This window comes from Achroia grisella, unplaced genomic scaffold (assembly GCF_030625045.1).
Source record: "Achroia grisella isolate CSIRO2021 unplaced genomic scaffold, CSIRO_AGI_Agris_v1 utg2716, whole genome shotgun sequence".
Lineage (NCBI taxonomy): Eukaryota > Metazoa > Arthropoda > Insecta > Lepidoptera > Pyralidae > Achroia > Achroia grisella.
Window position 1 is genome coordinate 430,240 of NW_026712761.1, and position 23,024 is coordinate 453,263.

The 23,024-nt window shown below is 35.5% G+C and overlaps 1 protein-coding gene across 2 annotated transcripts in view; it reads left to right on the forward strand.

Moving 5' to 3' along the window:
- Window positions 1–23,024, forward strand: part of LOC131843010 (cyclin G) — a 30,148-nt gene that overhangs the window by 3,283 nt on the left and 3,841 nt on the right. For both annotated transcript variants that reach the window (XM_059191601.1, XM_059191602.1), the window contains exons 2-9: window positions 17,138–17,251; window positions 18,074–18,272; window positions 19,156–19,271; window positions 20,115–20,242; window positions 20,683–20,864; window positions 21,333–21,435; window positions 22,322–22,428; window positions 22,636–22,758. In XM_059191601.1, coding sequence (XP_059047584.1) covers window positions 18,108–18,272; window positions 19,156–19,271; window positions 20,115–20,242; window positions 20,683–20,864; window positions 21,333–21,435; window positions 22,322–22,428; window positions 22,636–22,758 — 924 coding nt within the window. In that variant the 5' untranslated portion in view covers window positions 17,138–17,251; window positions 18,074–18,107. The remainder of the gene's footprint in view (window positions 1–17,137; window positions 17,252–18,073; window positions 18,273–19,155; window positions 19,272–20,114; window positions 20,243–20,682; window positions 20,865–21,332; window positions 21,436–22,321; window positions 22,429–22,635; window positions 22,759–23,024) is intronic.

Here is a 23,024-nt window from a genome sequence, read left to right on the forward strand (position 1 = left end):
TGGCCATTTCATTAGTCCTTCCTTTGGTTGGGAGTGTTATCTGCATTCGCCTCCTATTATTTGGTGAAGCTGTAAAGGCCAACTGTGGACAGCAGTATTATAGTCCGAAAAAAATAAATAGTAACAGTAGTCCATATTACCTTGCTGTTTGTGTTACCATAAAAATGAAATTGACAGGATTAAAAAAGGTTTTTTTTTAAAAATGTTTTTTTTTCTGTTTTTTTTTTCTTTGTGAAGCTAACATGTGTTCTAGAAGTGGCTTCTCACTGAATTTAAACGTGTCTGTTATCATATAACGGTCAAAAGCTGAAGTGATAAGAATATTTAGGACACTGATAATGTTTGAACTGGTTCAACATATACCATAAACTAGGATATAGTGTACCCGGTGTTAGAGTTTTGCATTAAATAATCCACAATTAAAACTTTTAATATTTACAAGACATTTTTATGTTGGATAAAAAAAGCTTTCTTTCATCGTTTTGATACATTTTTTTAGGCCCTAAAATATTTTTTTTATTATTATATTATAAATGCGAAATTTGTATTTTTGAAGTTATAACGATGCAACTTTTATCTTTAGATTTTTTGTGTTAGATTATTTAATATGTTTTCTTTATTTGTCAAGGTCACCATTCCACACGAATGAAGCCTCGGCACGGCTAGTACTTAAACACTCAGCCTATAATTGTTTGTACAATTATAATCTTGGTATTTGTCGGGATTACATTCTGATATGTTATATATTGGAGGTCATTAACATTACACTGTCTTTAATCGTCCACCGTTCAATGTACCACTGTCGTATCTATAATAATTAACTTTCATGCTAATGTATACTATTTTAATTGCGTATTATTTATTTTTACTACACTGACATTGGTGGAACCATACGCGTTTAGATAACAATCAAATGACGTCATATATTATTTAATTACCATACATCTATATTAACAGAACTGCCTTTATAGCATTTTTATTCTTATGGATGACAATGGAATGGTGCACCTGCCTGCGCTGACGGATTACACTGGCGGGGCACCAGTGGAGGATGATAAGATGAGCATAAGGTCAGGTCAGACAGTCCATCGTGGTAAATTCGCCGTGAATTTAACATGATGGTTTCCAGGGGAACCGCGTGGAGGTCAACCTGACATGGTACATTGCTAGCAAAGGGTTATAAGTCTACATTACTAACAATCCCCATCCCCTGTGTATTTAATTATCATACTTCTATATTAACAGAACTTTGCCTCGGTGGTCTTGGGGTTAAGCAGACCACTTTGTTACCGATGGTCGCGGTTTCGAATCCCAACATTCCAATAAACAAATGTTTGTAACATTTGTATTCATGAGTAGGATGGTTTATTTATTTATTAGCTTACAAAACAGATTACAATCAATATAATAATATAACTAGGAGCGTGTAGTTCGGTACAAAACTGGATTGTAATCCAACACTATGTATGCCTAAAAGCTAAATTATATAGACGCATTCAATATACGCTAGATAGCTAGATAAGGTTATATAATGAAAAGTAAACTAAACAGAAAATAATATATAACTACGCAATGCAATAAATTATCATGTTAATAGAATTTTATTTATATTAAAGAAAAAAAAAATTGGTACAATATTAAATATAATTTGTCTCTTCACGGTGGAAATTTAATTGTCTCTTGTTTGTATTGGTCTGGGTGTTTTCAATGTATATTATGTATGTATTTACAAAAAATCAGAGTATATCTATCAGTTGTCTAGTACCCATAACACAAGCTCTGCTTAACTTGGAGTAGATGGCACTGTGTGAATTGTCCTGGGGTATTGTTAATAAAAAACATATGAGCAAGTTTTCGCCTTGTCACGATTTTACGATTTTATTTTATAATATATAAACATTACAATGCGCGGAGATATCGTTTACATACATTCCAAAGTCCAAAGTATATGTAAAATTGACTCTACTTCCGCTTTTATGATCACTGGCTTAAGTAGCGTAATTGTAATCGTCGAATAGGGGGAAAAGGGGATTGTTGGTAATGTGGACTGATGATCATCTTATTGCTAGCAATGTACCATGTCAGGTTGACCTCCACGCGGTTCCTCTTGGAAACCATCGTGATACTCTTGGTGAATTTGTCACGATGGGCTAACTGACGTAACTCATCCTCCACTGGGTCACACGCCAGCGTAAACCGTTAGCGCAGGCGGGTGCACCATTCCATCATCATTCACAAAAAAAACGTTAGAATAAGAAAGAAGCTAAAAGAACTGATGGCTCACCTTTTTTTTATTTATATATTAACTAACAGACCCGTGGACGCGTTGCTGTGGCTAAGGTTCTTGAATAAAATAATATTGCGACTATAAATTGAGATGTAAGCTATCCTATCTTTCAAGTCGGATCAAATTGCACACATAATTTTTATATATTAAGATTTCCACACACAAAGTTCGTGCCTTTGTCTATAGAAATAAATAAAATTTAAATGTCTGTTTGTAATTCCAGTTTGACAGCTTTTATTTTCACTAAATGCTAGAAAGGATATAAAAAAATATATTGTCTGTGTGTTTGTTATTGCTAATCTCTGAAATGGATATGAAAGTTTTATGAAAATATCGTCACATTTTAAGCTGGAAGCTTAAAACTTAAATCGCCTATAGCTTAAATTTATACAAAAAGGACATTTATGATGAATGTTTGTATGTAAATTCGTCATTTTTGAAGCTAAAACGATAATACTTTTTTATTTGTCTTTTGTAGGTTACATTAGTAAATCTTTTATACTGTCCGAAGTGGCGGGCACAGCTAGTTTCTTGTATACGTCATTAATTCAGACTGAACACAAACGACTACTACTTACGCTGTATTAACACTGTACGCCTCCAATATTTGTTCAGATGTTACTATACAGTTATATTACGCATGCAAACCAATCCCTATGAAGTAATTCACACGTTTTCAAACAATAAAAAAACCGACTACGATCGCATTATTAAGAATAATTCGTAAACTACTGGTTATGTCTTGATGTGGTTTATATGGGACCACACGAGAAGTTCTACCTTTCAAATAAAGAATCATCAAAATCGGTTAACAAAGAAGTTTTAATGTGGTGTAGTGAAGATAGTGAAAGGATGCTGTACTCAGGGGAAAAGTAGATTGACTCTGAAATGGTTGGACCTATTTCGACGAAATTTTTTTGACAGGTAGCTGATGTAATAAGGAGTAACTTAGGCTACTTTTATTTTAGATAAATAAAGTTAAACTCCACGCGGATGAAGTCGCCGGAACAGCTAGTAATACATAAAAAAATATAATTTATTACAAGTACAAAAATATTTTCACTTTAAAATGTTGCTATTGAATTGAATGATTCGGTCTAGAATTTTCAAGTGTAAAACTATACAACAGCGCAGTTGACAACTGCGCAATAGTTAACTGCGCAAATGTTTGTCCTTATTTGTAAGTTAATCGATTTATTTGCGAGGTATCGAAGTCTATAAAACGTGTTTATACGAATATGTTTATGAAATCACAATACATAAATAATGGGGATAAGTATTTTGTGGGCTCTTGTTAGCTTAGATTTTGTTGCTACCAATGTACCATGTCTGGATGACACGCTGTTTCCCCTGGAAACTAACGTGATAAATTCATGATGAATTGTACCATGCCTGGTTGACATCCACGCTGGTCCCCCTGGAAACCATCGTGATAAATTCCTGGTTAATATCTCACGATATGTTAATTGCCTTAACCTCATGCTCATAGCCCGCGTAAATCATTAGTACAGGCGGGTGCATTCAATTATCATCCATAAAAATACATATATAAAATAATAATAAAAACCTAGGAAAATTCACACTGCGCTACCTAGTCCCAAGTTAAACATAGCTAGTGTTATGGATACTAGGCAATTGAATTCAATTGAATAGAAATACTTAGATACATTTTTGTCAATACATAATATACATAGAAAACACCCATACTGATACAAACAATCATATTCATGAATACAAATGTTTGTGCCGTGCGAGGAATCGAACCCGCGATCATCGTAAGTAAGGCGGTGTGCTAAACCGCTAAACCATCGAAGCTATCGTACAGATAAAAATACAGATTCATTTGAATTCAAAAATTAGGGAGAGTAGAGTACCACTGGTACTATTGCAATTTTGTCAAAAGGATATAGTCTAATTAGTGTTCTTTTAATACAATTTCATTATAGTTATATATATTTGATCCCCTCCGATTGATCTCCTAGTCCAATTCAAACGGGGTTCGAAATTACGACGGCCGGGGCTGAGGCTCGAACCTAGCGGTGCCCTCAGACTAAAGTCGTATCCGTCAGGCGGGAGTTGGCCTTCAGCCGCAAAGTCCATTGGTTTGGAGTGCCATCTGCCTCGTACCGTCCGCGTCCGGTGAAGTTATAAAGGCCAGCTGCAGCCACCAGCATATGGCTATTACAATTTTGGCAGAAGAATATAGTCTAATCAGTATTTTTTTCAATACAAATTCATTATCGTTACATGTATTTGAAGTAGTAAGCAAACCTAATAGGATCGCACCTATATCGGCCGCGCGTAATTCAATCCAAGGCAACCGCACAGATAACAAAAAGCCAAAGCTGGTTGGCCTTGATTTTTTTTGTCTCGATAACGTTCAGATGGTGTTCGTATGTGTAATTTTAGAGTTGATGTCAAAAAAGGGCGACGGTCCAAAATGTATATGTATAAAAACGATTTGCTGTTCGTTAGTATCCCTAAAACTCGAGAACGGCTGAACCGATTTAGCTAATTTTACTCTTGAAATATTCGTGTAAATCCAGGGAGTTAAACTGTGATAAAGTATTAAGAAATTGCATGTAAAATAGTAAAAACAATAGTTTTATTTTCCCATACAAACTGCTGATACCTGTCATTCGGAAATTTATTGCGTAACTAAACTTCAAAAAACCTTAGACATATTTAATTTTGAGGCGGAATGGAGTTCGCAGGGTCAGCCAGTATTAAATACAAAAATAATTTATTCATGTACAGTTTAGACGCTTAGGGACCGTCCTTTAATTACGTAAGATTCGAAAGGGGAGAGATTATTTTTTCTAATTTACTAATATTTTCTTAAAAAGTGCATTCATAGTGTTCTCAAGTTGTCTATGATTCTCATTGAACTGTAAGAAAATATTTTGATATTAAAAAAAGGCTTGAGAACATACAAGAGCATAATTAAGTAATGAAGTAGTTTCAAACTGAAACAATTATTATTTCGCCCGTGTTTTTTTGTATGTAACGTTAAGCGATATTTGGCCAAAATTTAAGATAAGAGAACACAATAAAACTGTAACAAGGTTAAATGATAAAAGGTTAATTTTATCTGTTTCAGTCAGTGGTTTTACGAAACGCTTGGACGAAAGTAACTGTTCTTAATAATTTGCAGTTGACTAGAATGAGATTAAATATATCTAACATAACTAGCTGTACTCGCGGTTCCACCCGCGATAAATTCAATAAAAATATAGCCTATTTGTGTTATTCTGAGGCATAAGATATATTACTGTAAAGTTACATTAAAATCCTTTCAGTAGTTGTTGCGTAAGTGTAACAAACATCCATCGATACTCACAAACTTTCGCATTTATAATATTAATAATAAGATTTTTGGTCAAACCAACTTGTATTATATTATATTTGTAATATATTATTTTGTATTATATTAGATATTTGTAACAGGTCTATATATAAGCTCTGTACTCTATACTAGCTCTATACCCTAGCTCTATACCCACAATATAAGCTCTGTTTAGCATGGGACAAGATGGTGTTGTGTGAATTGTCCTGAGTTCTTATTATTAGTTACAAAAATAAAATATAGTCTATTTGTAAATAGTACTGTAGAAAGAATAGAATATTCTAGAGTATTCGACGCCGCTATAGAAATAAACTAATGACAAAATGTGGGCACGCGGCCATGGCTTTGACCAAACAGCTGTTTGTTGTTATGAAATCGACCGTTCCCTATAATTAACTCTCTTACTTTACTTTTTTTTCGTCTAAAAACATCCACATTTCTTTCTTTTTGCTTTCTTTCTTTCTTTCACATGTTTGTTATTGTCAGGTCCACTAAAACTAACTGAAGCCTTTATTTCTTCTTACACACTAGTTTCGAACTTATTCTTCATTTGATGAGTCTGCGTTCCGAATGAGTGGTCGAATAGAAAAAAAGTACTATTCAAGAGATTACTTGAATAAAGATTTGTTATATTTTATATGTATATATATGTATGGTCAATTTAGATTATATATTCATAAGAGGGTTGAGCAGACCCATAAGTAAGTTTTCTTTTTATTGATGGAAATCGTATGGTGCTTAATGGCCAGTACGACATCGATGTGAAGCATGTTTAAAAACGGACTAAACTTGACGACCTCGATGGTTTAGTGGTTTAGCACTCCACCTTACCGCTACTGATGGTCGCGGATTACATTTCTCGCATATTGTAAGCATTTTTTTATGATGATGGCAAACAAGTTACAGCCTATGTGATGGTAAACGGTTACCGTAACCTATGGACGCCTGAAACACCAGGGGTATCACGTGCCTGTTGCTGAACCTTAAGAAACATGAATGAGTATGATTGTATGATTGGATTTGTCTGGGTGATTTCTATGTATATTATGTAAGTATTTATAAAACAATGCTACAAAATATTTATTTAATCGTATTTTGTACATATTTTAGATAATAAATAATAATAGATAACCCTGAACAATTCACACAGCGCCATCTAGTCCCACGGTAAGCAGAGCTTGTATTATGAGTACTAGACAACTGATATAAATACTTAATTTTTTTTTTTGTAAAGCACCGTGCGAGGAATTGAACCCGCGACCATCAGAAGTAAAGCGGTGTGCTCAACCGCTAGACCACCGAGGTCGTCTAACATTACTGCTTTAAAAGTTTAAAAGATGTTCAAATATTTTATAAAGACGGTAACCTTCTCACGTAGTTAGGCAAAGATTTGTTAACGGTGTTAGTGATTATTGCCCAATGTGCAGTATAAAGGTAGTTTACATCGCATATCTAGTACAATACTGGTGTAATTCGGAATTAAAACATTTTGAAATTAGACTTAATACCACAGTTATAAAGTGGACTTTCCAAAATTTGTAATTATGGAGTTAAGCCAGTATTATAATAAGTGTGGGACATGTATTGGGAAACTAATTGTATTGGCGCGTTTATATGGAACTAGCTGTGCCCGCGACTACCCGCGTAGAATCGTAGTACTTTGACCAAAAAATATACGTAATTTAGGTTTATTTTTTACAGACTTTGAATGTCATATTCATACATTAATCAACAACCTAAAAAGTATAAATAAGCTTTTCTAGCTTTAAAAATAACGATACTTCCATACAACCTTTCATGTCCTTCAACACCTTACGACTAGTTTTTTGCATTAAAATATAGCCCATGTTCTTTCTCAGGGTCTAAATTATCTGTGTATCAAATTTTATTTAAATAGGTTCAGTAGATTTGGCGTGAAAGCGGGACAGACAAACTGATAGTTACTTTCGCATTTATAATATTAGTAAGGATTGGAATAGCAAACAGTACGATATATGCGAATTATGAGATGAGTTCAGTTCTAATAGAACTGAACTCATCTCATCAGTTCACTCTCTCACTCACTCACTCTCTCAGCTCATCATGGAGGATTTGCTAGGAATTAAGCTTTATCTATCTATATATCTATATGAGTCTGTATTTAATCAAATCCAAAATAATAATAATATAATAATAATAATCTCAGGACATTTCACACAGCGCCATCTAGACCCAAGTTAAGCTTGTGTTATGGGTACTAGATAACTGATACATATACATAGATAATTTTTTTTCGTAAATACATACATAATATACATAGAAAACACCCAGTCCGATACAAACAATCATACTCATGAATACAAATGTTTGTGCCGTGCGAGGAATCGAAACCGCGACCAGCGGACGTAAAGCGGTGTGCTAGACCGCTAGACCACCGAGGTCATGAAAATCAAAATCTGTTTATTCATGTAAGTCTATTACAGACTCTTATAATCAAATATGGCTATAATCCGTGCTATCGAGCTAAGATTTTGCGCGTAACATGTTTGGTAGTGAGATACGTGACGTTTTCCCGCTGACCTCGTGCGTACATGCGCGCGCGCATCGTGTCGCGTTCACACTAGGTGACATAAACAGTTAAAAATATAGTTATCCGGTTTGAAACAGTTTTGTATAACTAACTGAGTCATGCAGTTTCACTTGCATTTAACATAATAATAATACCCCTGGACAGTTCACATAACGCCATTAAGTCGCGATGTAAGCAGAGCTTGTGTTATGGGTTATAATTACTTAGATTGTTTTTTAAATACATATAATTGTAGTAAATACAGAAGACACCCAGATCGATACAAACATTCATTTTCATAAATACAAATGTAGATACCGTGCGAGTACTCGAACCCGCGACTATTGGAAGTAAAGCGGTGTGCTAAAACTGCATTTAATGTAATACATCGCGCCACGGATGATACTTTTAAACTTTTAATGGATGATAATGGAATGGTGCACACGCATACGCTCGTGGTGTACCCTGGCGGGGCACCAGTGGAGGATGATAACATAACACAAAGCGGTGTGCTAAAACTGCATTTAATGTAATACATCGCGCCACGGATGATACTTTTAAACTTTTAATGATTGTTAATGGAATGGTGCACCCGCCTGCGCTAACGGTATACGCTGGCGGGGCACCCGTGGAGGATGATAAGATAAGCATGAGGTCAGGTCAGTTAGCCCATCCATAACAAATTCAACAATAATTTATCACGATGGTTTCCAGGGGGAACCGCGTGGAGGTCAACCTGACATGGTACATTGCTAGCAATGAGATCATCAGTCCACATTACTAACAATCCTCTTGCTAGCAATGGGGTCGAGAGGGGGGCTCTCGACCCCATTGCTAGCATAGTATTATATCCCAAGGCCTAGAATACAATATTTTTGTATGTTTTATACACATTATAATACAAAGTCCTGGGGAAAGGGATTGTTAGTAATGTGGATTGATAACCCCATTGCTAGCAATGTACCATGTCAGGTTGAACTCCACGCGGTTCTCCCTGGTAGCCATAGTGATACATTCCAGGTGAATTTATCACGACGGGCTGACTGACCTGATCTCATGCTCATCTTATCCTCCATTGGTGCCCTGCCAGCGTTAACCTAACGGTTTACGGCGCAGGCGGGAGCACCATTCCATTATCATGTAGAAAAGAAATCTGACATGGTAACAATATACTGTAGTGGCAACAGGAGATATTATACATTAGTTCCAGCGCTGTCGGTAGAGTCTGTGGCCATGAATCTACACAAACAAGGGCGTACCAATACAACCACACGGCTGACCTTATGCAACCCGCGCGCGTGCGTAACTCTCTAAATTATTGTCTGATGTCACCACCGGTTTGGTTAACCGACTTCAAAGAAAGAGGTTGTTAATTAAATTTTTTTTATTTATTTCTATATATATTATTAACTAGCTACCCATGTATTATATATATATATACCTTCCTCTTAAAACACTCTATCTATTAAAAAAACTGTTTCTGATCCGTTGCGTAGTTTTAAAGATTTAAGCATACATAGGGACAGACAGCGACAGCGACTTTGTTTTATGCTATATAATGATTCTATGTATAGAAATAAAAAAATACAATCTACTTAGGAACCTCTTTCTTTCACATTCATTCACAATTAAACAGGTCAAATTCCATCAGATTCCAACAACAACGGGAGGAAGCGACAAGGCAACAACTTAGTATGGCACACGGCCAAATTATAAGTGAATTTTGTGACAAAACCAAATACAAGTTCAAAGGATACACCAGAACGCACCACACTGAAACACCTTGACCGAAATCACGGTTTATTTTAGAAACTGTTATAATTTATTTGGTACACTAAAGAAATCATCAACTATATTAGAATAGAATAGAATAGAAATGATCTATAGTCAAATAATTATTACCCTGGTCAATTAACACAGCGCTATCTAGTCCCACTGTAAACAGAGCTTCTGTTATGGTTACTAGACAACTGATATAAATACATAGTTTTTTTTGTAAATACATACATAATATATATAGAAAACACCCAGACTGTTCTACTCATGAATACAAATGTTGGCACCGTGCGAGGAATTGAACCCGCGACCATTGGAAGTAAAGCGGCGTGCTTAACCGCTAGACCACCGAGGCGTTTTGTATTTACATACTTTAAGGTTCAATAAAAAGTAAAAAATACATCACCGCCGTTCGTCAAAATTTGTCATGGTAAAAAAAAAAAAGATTTCGCGCGGTGTATAAGTTCTTAATATGTGTCGATTATGAAACTCAATGAAAATGGCGCGAAATCGCAAAATGTGAAATCGTCATGTATGCGTCAAATCTACAAATAGAAATAAACCGTAAAACCACAACTGTCATAATAACAGACGCTCGTCAAAAGAAACGGTCGCCGTAATTACCATACGGTACGAAAATCCGTTATGGCTAAACAAAATGGCTGCCACCAGTGTTCTAATTTCAAATGCCTATTTCTGTAGATTATTGACTGAAAGTGGAACGGCGGGATGGAATTATTAGTGTTTAATATCTGTTTGATATTTCGTCGGTTAAATAGAAAAATGACACTTTACAAAATGTACATTTTTTACAAGACAAGCTTCTAAAGTTTTTAAATTTATTTAAATTATAATTTTTGCCTTTAAAGTTTTAACAAAAATTTACACCGAAGTATTATATATCATTTTAAAAGTATTTAGATAATGATTAAGACGGCCTGGTTAATTTGACTTCTATAAAAGGAGGCAATTCTAGTTTCTAATTTTGAAAAATGACATATTTCTATTTGCTCTTAGAGTTTAAAGCATAGGGTTATGGCCAGTACTAGAAATATATCTTTAACTTCTTTTGAATTGGTAGTCCAATTGTCCGATAACATAATTTAAATTTGTTATGTCTAATGTAATATTATTTCATTTAATGTTAGACATAGACACCTATATAAATAGACATTGTAAATAAACTGGGTTTAAAAAAAAAGTAATTCAATTAAGTTTCTTGCCAGTTCTTCTCAATTGGATCTATATAGGAAAAATTTTAAATTATAATGTAAAAATTTGATGTTCATTAGCGTCTAAAATGTTCTAGAATAAATTTTTGAATTTAATATTTTTAAAATTGCGATATGTAGATGGGGCTAAACATGTCGAACAAATTCTTTCTGTATTTATAATATCTTTATGAATGAATAATCTCTTTATGAATTCACGAATGTTTTTCAAATAATCTTGAATCTGAAGAGTCTCTTCATATATCCGTCATAATTCGGCAAAGGATTGGAAGGTAGTCCCTTCACATTTGTATATTCTTAGCATTGACTATCAGTGTGAAGGTCTATTCATCCTGAGGTCAACGGCATAAACACATTTAAGATGTCTGCCAATTCACCCAAGCCAAATGGTCTGAGTATTTCGTAATGCTTACAAAACAACCGTAATTGTTGTATTTGTTACGAAATTAATGCGATGCGGGTAAAATGTTTTTAACAACCGTTAACTGATGGCCCACTTGGTGGAAACTGGTAACCGTGTTTTAGATGTATAGAAAACTAGCTTTTGCCCGCGGCTTCGCTTGCGTTAATTTATCCCCTTAGGAGTGGAATTTATCAAAATCCTTTCTTAGGGGATGCCTACGTCATAGTAGCTTTATGCATACGAAATCTCAGCCCGATCGGTTTAAAATTGATAGTTTCATACAAATTTCAACCCCTATTTTATCCCCTTGGGGGTAGAATTAATCAAAATCCTTTCTTAGCGAATACCTACCTGCCTGCATGTCAAATTTCAGCCCGATCCGTCCAGTGGTTTGGGCTGTTCGTTGATAGATCACTATGTCAGTCAGTCACCTTTGAGTTATATATATTTAGATACTAGCTCAGTATAAGCCTTTGTCTGCGTTAGCAATTGTTGCGAAATCATTTAAAATCAAAATGTCTTTATTCATGTAGGTTGTACAGACTCATCATATGTCAAATCTACCGTCTGGTTAAAATAATCCGAGTACTTTCGAGCTAAGAAGAATCTTATATATAAAATTCTCGTGTCGCAGTTTTCGTTCCCATACTCCTCCGAAACGGCTTGACCGATTCTCATGAAATTTTGTGAACGTATTGAGTAGGTCTGAGAATCGGCTAACATCTATTTTTCATCCCCCTAAATGTTAGGGGTAGTCCACCCCTAATTGTTTTTTAATTTTAAGGCAAAACAACGTTTGCCGGGACAGCTAGTATTTTTATAAAGATGACAAATCCTTTATGCGTGGAGGTCTATCTATATTACACTTGTAACACTATAATATAAAATGGTTATACAAAAATGTGAGCAAAGCCCACCCGGCTTATCTCTAAATGAGATCTCTTCCAGCGAATCTAACGCTGTGATAGAGGTGGTAGTTAGCGGGCAACGATAGTGCTCGAGCTTCTTATCCATATCCTAATAAAACGATATATTTAAGAACAAATTAAAATCATATTTCGATCAACAATTTTTCTTTTTATTTATTATTTTAATTTTTCTTTTTACAATGTGACTGAATATCTGAATTCCAATGTAATAATTATGACATTTTCCATTAAGTAACTTTTAATTAGTATTATATATATGTTATATATTATTAAATTTATTATTTTGAATACTTACAACTGTAATTGTGACATAATTATCTTTAAAAAAAAAATGTAATTACTATTGACGTGCTTTTGTGTAACGAGATTTGTTACATTTGTGAATAAAACAATATGAATATCAAATACTTTATTTTGAACAAAATTGTTCTTTACATCATTTAATCAACCAAGACTTTAGGAGATAGCTTATTTTAAATAAAATAATCTCAAGTATCGGGCCCGAGCAAAGTCGGAGCGGATTGCTAGTTACTAATAAACGTTAGGAAAACAAATGCGTGTAGACAATTGTTCCGGTTTCTTGCTATTAAATATTTAGAGAATCTTTCGCGGTGCTGATTACGGTTTTACTAGTGAAAGTGAAGTGAGGTGGTAACGGCATGTGTTGGTATTCGCATGAATCGCCATATGCAATCCAGTATCCATCGGGCGGGAATTAGCCTTCAGCTGCTCCATAAGTCCTGAGGGTTTGGAGTGTCTGCACTCGCCCCCTAGCGTCCGGTGAAGTTGTAAAGTCCAGCTGCGGCCAAATATCATTAGAGTAGTCCGAAAAAAATGTGTTTCATTATGAACCTCATATAGGTATAGAAAAATGATATTTATTTTAGTAGGCGTTTTCGTGTCTCTCTGTATGGTTTTTAGGCTTTTTTTTATTATTTTGATTTTAATATGTCGCTTTACTATCGATGATCACGGGTTCGATCCCTCGCACGGTAAAAACATTTGCATTCATGAGTATTATTGTTTTTATCGATTTGGGTGTTTTCTATACTATATATTATGTATTTACAAATGTATTTTTGACTGATGACCCAATTGCTAGCAATGTACCATGTCATGTTGACCTCCACACGCTACCCCCTCGAAACCATCATGATAAATTTCTGGTGAATTTATCACGATGGGCTAACTGACCTAACCACATGTTCGTCCTATCATCCTTAACTAGTGCTCGCCAGCGTAAACCGTGACCGTAGGACCCTCCTACGGTCCAATTCATTATCATCCATAGAAAAAACACTAACAATCACCTCACAATGTAGGGGATGAGAATTATTAGTAATGTGAAGTATGGAAATAATAAATTGAGTCACCATTGCTACCAATTCATACATCACTGGTGCCCCGCCAGCGTAAACCGTTCGCGCAGGCGGGTGCACCGTTCCATTATCATCTAATAAAAAAAGTTTCTCTGGTAAAGCAAAAATGTACTTAGTTTGAAATTCGTTATGTTAAGACGTAATCAAGTGGATAGGGAACATTTCCTTGTGGGAGCCTGGCAGTGACCACATTATAAAGTTCTATTAATAGTGTAATAGTATATATACTGTACCTAAAGGGCAACGACCTAGTAATACGCAACACTTACGACCATATGTTACCCAACTGTTTCCCTAATAGTATTTCGAAAGTGAAAATCGTAGAATAACTTCATAATTATCAGTTTGTATGCGATTCTGATGTTAATGAACACTGTTACGTATATTAAATTTTTATAAGTTATTTTTACTAGCTTCCAGTCCCAGTTGGGCGTCATTATTGTAGGGATCTGCAATATTGTTTTAACAATGTTTTTATAGTTGAACTAATTTTTAAATAGCTGGTCCTTACCTATACTTATATAATAATATAAATGCGAAAGTAATTCTGTCTGTCTGCCTCACTAACACGCCAAAACTACTGAACCGATTTAAATGAAATATATTTCACAGATAGTCTAGACCCTGAGAAAAGACAGGCTACTTTTTAATGTGAAAAAAGAGTTGTAAAGGGGAGATTAAAGGTTGTATGGAAGTATCGTCATATTTAAAGCTAGGAGCCTAAAACTTATTTTTTAGGCATATTGAATAATTATAAACAAAAATTATTTTCAAAGATTGTAAATATAGAGATGAATGGAAGGGAAAAGAATATTACGCCAACTCCAAATTAATAGGATAAGGAAGAAGGAAGAAGCAGATAATTATATTTTTGGCAGTAGAAATGTCAGATGTCGGACTTAATGCGTGTCACAGCAGTTGCACACATGAGGGCTATAAGGTCTAAGGCATATATATAATGTTTAGATACATTAATGTAGTCTAAATAGTTGTTATTTTCCGTCAGGTGGGCAGTTTAATTTCCATTCAAGTTACATAAAAACTACGAATTAATTTAAATCAGTGATTCTACAACAGCGGTCATCTTTTTGTTTTTACTCTATGTTTTAACACTAAACTTTACTATATATATTATACTAGAAATTTACAAAAAATCAATACCAGGAAACAATAAGGGGGTCTATCCAAAACCGAAAAATATGGCAAAGGGTCTACTACACCAAAAAGTTTGGGAATCTTTGATTTAAATAAATCAATATCGAATATATTCCATGCCCTTTTCGATGTCGCCGCGAATTAGCCACACAATACTAATTAAGAAGCAGCCCTGAAAACAGTGTTTAATAGTTGCGTCACTCTGATAAAAGCAAATGTAAACAGCTAGTTGTTAATATCGCTGATAAAAATACCATATTGTTGTTTTAAAATTATTAGCAACCTTGTCTAATGTTTTTAGTTTGAATTTATTATCCTACGGTATCGTTGATAAGCATTTGTTTGGGTGTCTTCTGAAAATATTATTTTTGTATTTTGTGGAGACTATATTTTTATAGAAGTAAATAACCACCGTATTATTAAGTGTTCTCACTACTGTGCCATGTTGTGTTATGTAGAATGGAAGAGATCTCTTTCAGAGCTAAATACTCCTTTGTTATATTACTGTTCCTAATTATATGTATGACAAATGACACTTGATTTTCTGTATGTAAACCAAAAAGTTTCGATTATTCATATTTACCTTCATATTTTGAAATAGAATTATACGGCCTAACTATTTTTTTTTACTATGGGGTTGCATTCAAGTATACGTATTTGATAGGAAATGGTTATTGTAACCTATGGACGCCTGTAAAACCAGTCACGTACCGTTTCCGACATTTTAGAAATCTTAATATACCCCTTTTGAAAAGGTAGGTCATTTCATAATCTAAGTTAACGCGGGAGGAAGTTTCTCTGAATTCGCATTGTCAAGAGACCACTAAAGTTCCAGCGTGTGGGGATGAATTCACTGTCCATGGCGAGAGGTGTAATAAGTGGCATAAGAAACTAGATTGATTAGAAGAAACGAAATATTGTAGTCGTATGGAGTGTAAAATGAGTAAAGTATAAAAAATAATTGATTTAAACAGTAAACATGACACTGGTTGACCTTCATAGAAAATAATCCTTATTTTCAACGCTACTGACAAGACAGTGATAGCATAAAAACGTAAATGACGATTGTTCACAATCATTGCCACGTGACAATATGAACTATGTAATGATTTACAGGTATCTGATTCAGCTATACATTTATTGTTATATAACCCAGTCAAGCGACCCAACTCTGAACCTTCGACGGTTCACATAAAAGTAGTACAAAGGGTGTTCTCACCCCGTGTGTACTAGGGTCAAAGGGTTAGACCGTGGCATTTAAGTTTCTTTTAAGCTTTACCGTCGTTGCGACTTGCTTGCGTGAGCGCAACGTACCAGGCCTACAGCGGTGTTCAACCACAGCTGTACCCTGTATCTGACTATTGCTCTGAGAGACGCGACGGTGGCTGGGCAATTGTTTTTCAACAAGACATTGTACCCAGTAACCTCATTGAGCAGAATCCTAAATCCTTAATACTTTGTCCTTGTTGACACCTAAATCTAAAATCCATAGTCCTTTATCCACGTTCATATATTCGACTTTCAACTCAACTTTCTCCTGCGCGTTATTCGATTCTTATACGTCATTTGTACCATCAATATTTTCATCTATTCCTGTAATTGAATTTGGTTTTCAAGTTTACCAAAAATCTATTATAGTGTCATATTCTTTGATTATAAATATCAAATTTCGTTTATTTGACACTTTCTAATTTCATAAAAATAAGACTTATCATTTTTGTTTCTCTAGTAATCACTAGTGGTTTCTTACGACTTTCAATCTGTGTAAAAACTATTTGTGTCATATCAATTAATAAAGTTTCGTCTACCTAGACGACTTATAACATCTTTACATTAGTTTATTCAACACTTTTAATTTTCACACCTTTTTCATCAAACATTTCGGTTCTCTATTCTTCCTGAACATTAAATTTGGTTATATATTTCATACATTCATTCTTTTATCCAATTTTCATTTATCTTCCTACCGGTCACTACCCCTAATTTGTTATAGAACTATCCAACCAGTCCCTACCCCCTAAATTGATCATCGCTCAGTGGCCCGTCGGCCGCAGTGCGTTGACAGCGCTCTCTTCTGGTCAGGTACTAGGGCCTCCGCGCCCGGTCGCTCAAACCGTCGGGTCGACGAGCCGTGGGGGGATCGGCGCGGGCATACACAACGACATATAGCCGCTGCTTGCTCCTGCGCACGCTTAGGTGAGTCCAACAACTGCTTTACTATATTAGAAATTGTAGAAGTATCTGCACCCAGTGGTACTACCCTCGCACGCTTAGGTGAGTTCCTCAACAATATTAGCAATTCTTGATGTATCTACGCCTACTACCCAGATTTACAACTGAGAGGTATTCAGTTCAAATATGGGCAAAGCAAATTATATTTTGACTGTTTAACGGTTTAACACAACGCTATACTTCAGATGGTCGCGGATTCGATTCCTCGCACTGTACAAACATTTGTATTCATGAGTATGAGTGTTTGTATAGGTCTGAGTGTTTTCTATATGTATTATGTATATATTTATAGAAAGTTAAGTATTTTTGTATTTGTAACAGTTGTCTAGTATCCATAACATAAGCTCTGCTTAGTTTAGGACCATTCTTGGGACCAGCGCCATCTACGCTGTGTGAATTGTCCTGAGCGAAGATAAAAGTATATTGTAATGTTCATAACTTGCCATTAGTGAAACCTAAAGTATTATACACCCATTAATTCTGTAGAAAACAGCCTTTAGAAGCACAGGTGCTTTATTACGACGGTCCGACCCTAGTTACGAATCCCTATAGGTGCCCTCAGACTGCGGTTGTATCTTGTATGTGCGGGTTTGAAGTGCCATCTGCACTCGCCCCATATGGTCCGGTTTTAATAATGGTGAAATTGCATAGGTGCCGACATAGTATTATAACATTTTAAGCTTCTTTCTTCTAATTATATATATTTTCGAATACTTATGTACTAAAAAATACACACGATTTTAGATGGTAGATGGTATAGTAGTTAATAATGGTGAAATTGTATAGGTGCCGATTCACCCGCCGCTCGCATAGCCCGATCATGTTGAGAGCGGGCGCGAGGCACCCGGATGCTAACGAGCTCGAGGCGTCCACGTCGTGGCGCCAGGACCAGGATCTGGACGAGCAACAATACGCGACCCTCAACGAGTACCTGCAGCTGGAGTATAAGTTCCAGCCGAGACTGTGCCTGCCTGCTGACTCTGAGGTCAGTAAGCTTCTCCTATTTTCAATAATAATTCGTGACATCGGTGTTTATTCCAGATAAATGAATATCGATTGTATTGTAGACGTGAGTATGGTCCTTTTTTAATGCTGGAGTATAAGTTCCAGCCTAGATTGTGCCTGCCTACTGCCTCAGGTCAGTAAGGTCCTTTTTTCAATAAACAATAATTATAATAATTTGTGGATCGAAGGATTTGAAAAACATTGAGGTCGTCATATATAATACAGATCAAATACTTGGTGCTGTTTTTGAAATCGCAAGTTTTTTTTTCATTCCTATTTGGTCTAATTTTTTTTGTGGAACATTTGACTTAAATGTTTATTTAAGATTAAGGGATAACGATATTATATCCTCCCAGCTGGAGTGTAAGATCCAGCTGAGACTGTGCCTGCCTGCTGAGGTCAGTAAGGTTTTCTGCTCAATGGACGATGAGGGGTTGGATCTCAGGATCGATATTGGTTAAGACGTTGGTTTTAAATCTGCCTGAACAAAGATTCAAAACTCGTATAAAACACTTTCATTATAAAAAGCTTATAAAATTGAAGAGCTTGTAAATGATAATAATGTTTTTGTATAAAAAAATCGATTTTTTTTCTACAATTGCACAAAGAATGAGTTCGTAGCGTTACTATGTTGATTATCGCATGCCTCTTATTTCTTGTTGTGCATTTATTTATTCAAAAGAGCAACACAAGTTTCTTGCTCATCCTTCTTGTGATTAGTCTGCGTTCCCAATGAGTGGCATTTTAAAAAATATGACTGTTCTAAAGTGCTTGTATTCAGTTTATTTGAGTAAAGACTAGTTTTATTTCTTAGTGGTTTATTTATATTTCTTGATAATATTAAAACGTTGCAAATGTTACAGAATGGTGAGGTGACAACTGGAGCCCGGGACGGCGCCGCCCACGTGCTGCGCTGTCTCAAGGTGTGGTACGACCTGCCAGCCGATGTACTTATCAGTGCTGTTAATCTGTTCGACAGGTAAGAACACGTTCAATTTTATTCTTTATACAACTGGAATGGTGAACACGCTGACTGTCCAACGGTGTCCGTAGTGTAGTTTTTTTTTCGGATTAATCTAATGCTGTTGGCTACAGCTGACCTTTACAGCTTCACCGGACGATAGGCGGCGAGTGCAGATGAAACTCCAAACCAAAGAAAGGACTTATGGAGCGGGTGAAGACCAACTCCCGTCGGTATTATTTTATTACTCAATGGATTTGTTATTTTGTTTAACTCTACTATTATTAGCATGTGTGAGACCACAAATATTCAGTGCGGAATCCTGACCTCCAAGGAAATCATGCAAGAAATTTGATTACTATTAGAGAAGGGTTTTCAAGAGGAGTAAATTAAGGTTTCTTGAGGGTCGGCAACGTACGTGACACATTAGTCAAGTTTCCGCAATGAATGTTTGACATTTATCATTATATTTCGCCCAATTTACATATTATCTTTTTAAATTGTAGCCTATATGTTATTCTGATGTATAAGCTATATTATTGTAAAGTTTCATCAAAATATGTTTAATACTTATTGCTTGAAAGAGCAACAAACTTTCAACCACACTCACATGCTTTTACGTTTATAATATTAACTAGTAGTGTCCGCGGTGTCACACGCGTTAAATTTCAATAAATAATATAGTCTATATATTATTCTGTTGCATAAGCTATATTATTACAAAATTTCATCAAAATTTTTTCAATACTTTTTGCGTGCAAGAGTAACAAATATTCATCCATACTTACAAACTTTCGCGTTTAGAATATTATTAAGATACAAAAACATAAAAATATTGAGTATTTGAATGTTTGGTAACAGGTTCCTGACCAAAATGAAGGTGCGGCCCTGCCATATTCCTTGCATCACTGTCTCCTGCATGAACATAGCGATAGACCAGCACGCTGAGGACACTCGTCAGCCGAGGAATGTCACTGTGGAAGAACTGGGTGAGTTCACATTCTGTTAACGAATTGCATCACTTTCTGTTGAATTGCAATGCCTAGTAACTTTAAGCTCTGACAGAAATTATGTATAAAAAAATCGTATTAATTAATTATTTCTGGACAATTAACACAGCGCCATCTAGTCCCACTGTAAGCAGAGCTTGTGTTATGGGTACTAGACATAATTGTGTAAATATATACTTAGATTTTTATATATACTTAGATACCAACAGTCATACTCAAATATTTGCATGGTTATTTTTTTGCGATGGTCGCGGGTTCTATTCCTCGAACAACACCTAATTAACTATCTCGTACAATACTACCCTATGTACAATCTAAGTATTTGTATCAGTAGTCTAGCCATAACACAAGCAATCTGCTTAGTATGAAACTAGATGGCGGTTAATTTGCAGGGTTATTTATTATTCTATTTGTTTTAGTGTCAGTATCCCAATCTGCGTGTACGGCGGGCGACGTGCGGCGGATGTCGCGTGTTATTACGGATAAACTAGCTCTAGCGGCGGAGTGTCGCGCGGGAACAGCTCTACATTGGCTGCGTTTGTTATACAGCATGATGGTTCGAGCTGCTGCACGGCTTAATGTACCATTACCGCCTGTACAGGTGAGTTCAATCTCGTCAAACTATTCTAAGCATCTTCACGTACACTTAATACACTTTATATCGGGAACTCAATAAAAGTAAAACGTGGTAAGATACCGTGATTTTCTAATCTAAATATATATAACTCAAAAATGACTGACATAGTGATCTATCAACGCACAGCCCAAACCACTGGACGGATCGGACTGAAATTTGGCATGCAGGTAGATGTTATGACGTAGGCATTCGCTAAGAAAGGATTTTGATTAATTCTACCCCAAGGGGATAAAATAGGGGATGAAAATTTGTATGAAACTTTGTCAATTTTAAACCGATCGGGCTAAGACTTTGCATGCATAAAGCTACTATGATGTAAGCATCTCCTAAGAAAGGATTTTAATAAATTCCACCCCTAAGGGGATAAATTAACGCGAGCGAAGCCGCGGGCAAAAGCTATACGTATGAACATTATACTTATTTCTTCAACAGGAGAGCGATCTAGTGAATTTGCTAGAGATAGCCGTCTGCGATGCCAGCTGTGTGAACGCGCGCACCGGGGAATTGGCTCTGGTCATAATATATCATAAGCTTGGTGAGTGTAATATAAATTTTCTTTTAAACGACTTACAAAAAGACTTCTCAATTAGACTTATTATTGTACTAAAGACTTGAACTGTAATAGATCTAGGCCCTATAGGTAAAGTCCAAGGATAGTACTGAACTGTGTATATTCCGTAATAAGAATATTCTTCTATTCTATTGTTTAATCAAATTCTTGTCATGAGATAGTTTTCCGAATAGGTTAAAAAAGTATATAAATTGTAATGACTAATTATAAGAATAACATTTATTTCGGAAAACTTAAGTAACATTTTGTCAACGACTCCACACTAAGCTATGTATGCTGTATTTTGGAAGTCAAAGCAAAGTGATGATAATAATTTTGCGTTTATATAACAGTAAAACTGATAATATATGACTATTATTCAGAGGTTCTTAAATGTATGTTTATTTGATTAAAGATTTTCTGGTCGATATTTCGATTAGCTGTATTCGCGACTTCGTCCTCGTGGAATTTATAAAAAAAGTTAATTAGAGAGTTTTTCTAAAATAAAAGTAGCCTAAGTTACTCTTTATTACATCAGCTAACTGCCAAAAAAATCCCGTCAAAATAGGTCCAGCCATTTCAGAGATTAGCCGGAACAAACAAACAGACAGACAGACAAAAATTGTAAAAAATATATTTTGGTGTATGTACCGTATTTATATTCATATGCATATAGTAAAAAACGATTATTTCAATATTACAAACAGACACTCCAATTTTATTTATATGTATAGATTTCTTATTCAAAAGAGCAACTTCTTGCTCATTCTTCTTGTGATGAATCTGTGGTCAGATTGAGTCGTATAAGATAAATAATCTAAAGATATAATAATCGAATAAAGATTATTTCTATTCTATTGTTTAATAACAGAGGAGCAGCTGGTCGATTGGTGTGCCCGTGAAACATCTACGGGTGGGACTGCCGAGTGCGCGTTCTATCTGAACGACTTCGCGGCGCAACTGCAGGCTTATTGTCATGTTAGTATTAACTATGTTTGTATACTGTCTAAAATTTTACGCCTTTAATTTAACAATAACAATCTTCTAATCTTCTACTGTATGGATTATACAATTTTCCTTCAAATTCGTACAAAATTTTTGTTTATAAGTATTTTCCCCACTTTTCTTTGACACGTTAACCCATATTAACGATATATCTGTATGTGATTTTGTCTGCCTTTGTAGATGTCGGAAGCAAGCCTAGTGTCTACCCGCAACGTTGTCCGCGCCGCGCTGTCCCGCTACGGAGCCCGGGGACGGGCGCACCCGCAGAGACTTGTGTGGAGACTCTCCGAACGGACGCTCAAGGTGCGTTCACTAGACACAAAAAGGGGAAAGAGATTGTTATGTAGACTAATGACGAATGTTTGTAATGTATTATGCCTAAAGGATGATAATGTAAATAGTACATCCCGCCTGCACTAATGGTTTACGCTGACGGTGCAGTAGTGGAGGATGACAGGATGAGAATGAGGTCAGATCAGTTAGCCCATCGGGGTAAATTCATCAACCGGACATGGTACATTGCGTGATCTGATCCATAAACCAAGAAGATATAAGAAGGGAATTTTTAC